This window comes from Vespa velutina, chromosome 23, assembly GCF_912470025.1.
Source record: "Vespa velutina chromosome 23, iVesVel2.1, whole genome shotgun sequence".
Classification (NCBI taxonomy): Eukaryota; Metazoa; Arthropoda; class Insecta; order Hymenoptera; family Vespidae; genus Vespa; species Vespa velutina.
In genome coordinates this window covers 2786499-2791498 of record NC_062210.1, presented here as the reverse complement: position 1 = coordinate 2791498, position 5000 = coordinate 2786499, and the positions used below count along the sequence as shown (strand labels likewise).

The following is a 5000-nucleotide window of genomic DNA, read 5'->3' as shown; positions in this document are numbered from 1 at the left end:
TAAGAGGAACGACCGAGGGAACCAATGGGAATGTTCGAAGTATTCATATGGTCGACCGAGAGCACGCGATTGGTCAATAAGATTCGCGCTCGTGGTATAAATTGTGCGCCATCTTGCGTCCCAATGGAGTCGACCAATCCCACGTTTTAGTTAGTCCATACTAGCCGTAGCTTATCGGCAGCACATGCAGAGAAGCGTGTGTTTGTGTTACTTTGGTCATAGCGTTGACAAAACGCTAGAAGAAAGAATTAATATAATAATTTATCAATAAAATGTTAAAAGAACGTACGTGATGTCGTTCGTATATTTCATCTGATACTTCTTTCAAGAATTGTGAGAGAAGAAAAGAAAGAGGGAGAGAAAGAGAAAGAGAAAGAGAGAAAGAGAGAGAGAGAGAGAAAGAAAGAAAGAGAAAGAGAAAGAGAGAGAGAAAGATTGTAAGAGAAAGAGATAGACAGATTGTGTTTTATCGTACTATAGGGTGCCCAATGAACGCGTTTCACCGGCGTACGAGGAAAACGGTGAAACGAAAGAAAGAAGAACGATTATTGAGACAGCCACTTCGTACCTGACAATCCGAGAACGCGGAACATTCCGAAAAACAACGTTATCGTTTTGCTCTATATACTCGTGAGAGAACGCATCGTGTTTCATTGACAACGCGAGCGCCACTGGCAATGTCGGGAAGTGACAGTCCAACGTTTTTTCACGGCCAACCCTGGTCCAACTGGATCGAAAGAATCGGAAGGGATAAACCATTAAGTTAGTTTATTTTATTTTATTTCTTAGAGAAAAAAAATGTGACATTTTCGTCGAGCGAAAGAACGTCGAATCTTTCACGAAGTTTCCTTTCTACGACTTAACCTCACTTTCCTTCAGCGCCTTCTTCTTTTTTTCCCCTCAAACTCCTCCCTCCTATCGCTTTTTCTCCTCTTCCTCTTCTTCCTCTCCTCCGCCACTTCTTCCTCTCCTCCTCCTTCTCCTCCTCTTATCTTCTTTAACTTTGCATCTTCTTGTTGATCTTTTTTCTCTTCGAATTTTTTATTTATTTATTTAGTTTTTGTTATTGTTGTTGTTATTTATTTATTTATTTATTTATTTATTATTATTATTGTTTTTATCAATGATGTTTCCCAATGATTTTTTTGAAGAGAAAGAAACTACGTTGTACTATAATGTCGATTATTTATTTTTTTTTTTTCTTTTCAGATTGCTTATTGTTTCATAATTATGTAATTGTAAAGGCGTGTGCTTCTAATTCAAGATGACAACATTAGTTTCACCTTCTTGGATCATTTCATGTTTATTAAATTATCAGACTATAATGTAATATTTTATAAGATATGAGACACGTGTGTTTTATTAGAAAAAGTATTTCATTAAGTTATATGATATTATCTATTTATAGATATTTAAAATTATATATAAATAGGAAAAGTGAGAGTTTTCTTTAAATACCTTCTTTATTAATAATGTTCATTGAATTAAAATTATCTTGTAAATAAACATAAAATTTTGTTTAATATAGAATTGAATTTAATTTCAATTTCATTGAATAATTTCTTGAATAATAATGATTCATTAGAACTAGAATGCATAATGGGATTGTACATTTCAGGCGATGAAGAATCAGAAACAAAACCAACGAGTACAGTCACTCGTCTTTCTGCAGAAGGTAAATAAATTAATATCTTTGAAAAAAAATGTTAATATTTTCCTAAATATTTTCTAATAAAAATAATTCCTTTTTCAGACATCGATCTGTATGGATTCTGTCCAGAAAGAGATACTTTTTATGGAGTGGTCTGTGAGATATGCAACTCCATAGTAAAACCACAAGCTCTTATTCAGCATATGGGTATGTGTATTCGATATTTTCTATAAAATCTTTATCATATTTAATGACAATTAATGTAAAGATTTGATAACATATTACAGAGAGTCGACATCCTAGTGGTACGGCCAATTTTCCACCCCCATCTGTACCCACAACGAAACCTCCAGTAAAGACGCCATATTGCAAAGTATCTAAATTAAAGAAGACTCAACCGGCGTCAGCTCAAAACTCGAGTGGTACCAAAGTGATTCATACGTCAGTGAAACGAACTTCGTCGACAGAGCAACAGCAGCAGCAGCAGCAGCAGCAACAACAACAACAACAACAACAGCAGCAGCAGCAACAACAACAACAGCAACAGCAACAACAGCAACAACAGCAACAGCAGCAACAACAGCAACAACAACAACAACCTAATAGTACCTCATCAACGTCGTTACCAGTTTCATCCTCACCTAGATCACCATTAGAAACAACATTACAAACCGTACAAACAGCTACCACCAGTACAAGCAGTGGTTCACTGGCATCGTCAAGTCCAGTTAAAAGTCCTGGTACCAGTGGACAAACCAGACGAAAAAGGCTTAAAACGGATCGTTCGCTCCTCAAAGATCGCGAATATGATCCTGATCGGCACTGTGGCGTATTAAATGAGGAAACAGGGAAACCATGTACGAGGTCACTCACATGCAAAGCCCATACAGTATCTTTACGTCGTACCGTCATTGGTAGAAGCAAAACGTTCGATAAATTACTCGCGGAGCATAGGGCAGCAAAGGAAGTACCGAGTAATACAAGGACAACGAAATTATCAGTAACTGGTACAGTCGTACCATTGTCATCACCAACGATCAATCCAACGTCATTGACAACAAATGCTTCTACCACAAATGTTGATTCCGAAGCACCAAGTTCGCCACCTGTATTATCATTGCCGGACACCTATCCACTGCCAAAGGTAAGAATACGGGTTTAATCTTATCGATTTAAGATTAGTATTAACTGTTATTTTTTTTCTTTTTTTTTTTTTTTCTTTTTTCTTTTTTTTCCATAAAATGTATATATATATATGTATATATATATATATATATATATATATATATACACATTTTATTTTTTATTCACTTATTTTTTTTTATTATTATTCCATGTTCAAGTGAGTCGCGTCGTGTGACTATTATTTGTGATGGTATTTTGTAAGCACATGTTCTTTTTGCTTTTATTTATTTATTTATTTATTTATTTGTTTTTTTTTCTTTTTTTGTTTTTTTTTCTCTTATAGAAATGAAAGTTTTTATTGGAGATGGCCTTTTTTTCTTCTTTTTATTTTTTTTTAATTTTTTTTTTTCCTCTTTTATATATATGATACATGTACCTTTCAACGGGATCATCAGCGATAGTTATAGTTTTCTCGGACTTTCAAGTGGCTTTTAGCAAGCATGTTCTTGACTCGGAGAATCTAAATCTTTTCCGATATAGAAACTGCGACTCGTTCGATCATTCTTCTCCTTCCTCTTCTTCTCTTCTTCTTCTTCTTCTTCTTCTTCTTCTACGTCTTTATATATGGTTTGTTCTAAAGAAAATTGCTTCTTTTGCTAAATATCAATTTCTATATCATATTCGTGCCGTCTATTCGATCAGTAGAACGCTTTAAAACTTTCATTTCTGTTCATCTTAGGAATTACAAATTACGTTACACGACGCAAGAAAAATGGTGAAAGTAGGATAATGGACATAGAGATGTAAGTTTTTTTTTTTTTTTTTTTTTTTGTCTTCCCCATGGATGAAGATTTACGTGTCTCTATGTTTCGATTTTAAAGTATATAAATAAATAAATATACATTTGTTTATTTATTTATTTATGTTTATATATATATATATATAGTTTTAGGATTGTGGAGATCCGTAAGCTTTTAGAAATTTAGAACGTTTTTCTATCTCTTGGGGCTTTCGTTCATTTCTTCTTCTTATTAATGGCCAGTAGAAGGGGGTGTTATATTATTATTAATTATTATTATTATTATTATTATTATTATTATTATTATTATTATTATTATTATTATTTTTATTATGATTATTATTGTTGTTGTTGGTTGTTTATTTCTTTTTATTATTATTATTATTACTATTATTATTATTATTATTATAAAGTACATATATTCGGTCGAGAAGTGTGTTATCTGAAAAAGCAAAAAAAGAAGTAAAGTGTGAAGACAAAACAGAAAAGTTGGTGGAGAGAAGGAAAGAAAAAAAAAAAAAAAAAAAAAAAAAAAAAAAGAGAAAAGAAAAGAAAAGAAGGAGAAAAAAAAGAAAAGAAAGAAATAAAAAAGGAAGGGAAAAGAAAGAAAGGGAGGAAAAAAAGAAAAAAAAAAAAAAAAAATAAATAAAAGGAGAAAGGAAAAAAAAAGAAAGTTAGAGGAGGGTGTCGGTTGATACTTGTTTTCTGTTTTTGTTATTACAGGCTGTTGATTTGCTTTATCGGTGTCTGGCCCCGCATGGCTCCACTAAACCTGTAAGGCATGGTTTCTTTTGGGCACTTTAACGCCAAACATCCTCCTACTGGGCCCTACGATTCTTATTTCGAGTCGTCAACGCTTATCTTTTTTAGACGAAGCTCGAAGAGGAGTTCGGTAACGAGGAACTACGGAGCCTGGAGTCGTCCTTGGTCGAAGCAAGCGCGTCCACGTCAGGTTCACAGACCACCGCGCAATCTTCTTCGGGTTCGATGATGATGGGTCCTATATCGGTGGTCTTGCCATCGCTCTCGCCGTTGCCAACGAATCAACAGGAGGATTCAACGGTGGTGGCTACCTTGATACAAACTGCTACACCAGCACTAACGACAACATCGCAATCGGCTACGGCTACGGCAGCGGCATCGGCATCCGCATCGGTTTTGTCGACGACGTCGTTAACTTCGATGATGGTCTCACCGATGGCAGTTGTATCCAACGACGTACCATCACCTACGGCAACCGGTGGTACACCAACGTCTGTACCAACGGCAATCGCAACACCAACGACAGCACCGTCGACGACGCCTAATGCGACGACAACTTCGACCACAACGCCTCCGCATAATTCGAACGCCATTACGGGCTCTCTAGTTGATCATGAAAATTCTCTCGACGTAGTCGATCCGGACGATCCAATTGGCAGTATA

At 35.3% G+C, this 5000-nt stretch overlaps 1 protein-coding gene across 2 annotated transcripts in view; it reads left to right on the top strand.

Annotated features, from left to right (window-relative positions):
- The window catches only part of LOC124956686 (ataxin-7-like protein 1), a 5909-nt gene that overhangs the window by 114 nt on the left and 795 nt on the right, over positions 1–5000 (top strand). The window contains exons 1-6 of one of the 2 annotated variants that reach the window (XM_047512837.1): positions 576–762; positions 1619–1675; positions 1754–1858; positions 1939–2795; positions 4299–4349; positions 4446–5000. The exon at positions 4446–5000 is cut by the window's right edge and continues 795 nt beyond it. In XM_047512837.1, coding sequence (XP_047368793.1) covers positions 678–762; positions 1619–1675; positions 1754–1858; positions 1939–2795; positions 4299–4349; positions 4446–5000 — 1710 coding nt within the window. In that variant the 5' untranslated portion in view covers positions 576–677. Of the gene's footprint in view, positions 763–1618; positions 1676–1753; positions 1859–1938; positions 2796–4298; positions 4350–4445 lie in introns of both variants that reach the window. The other variant, XM_047512836.1, reaches the window with a different exon arrangement.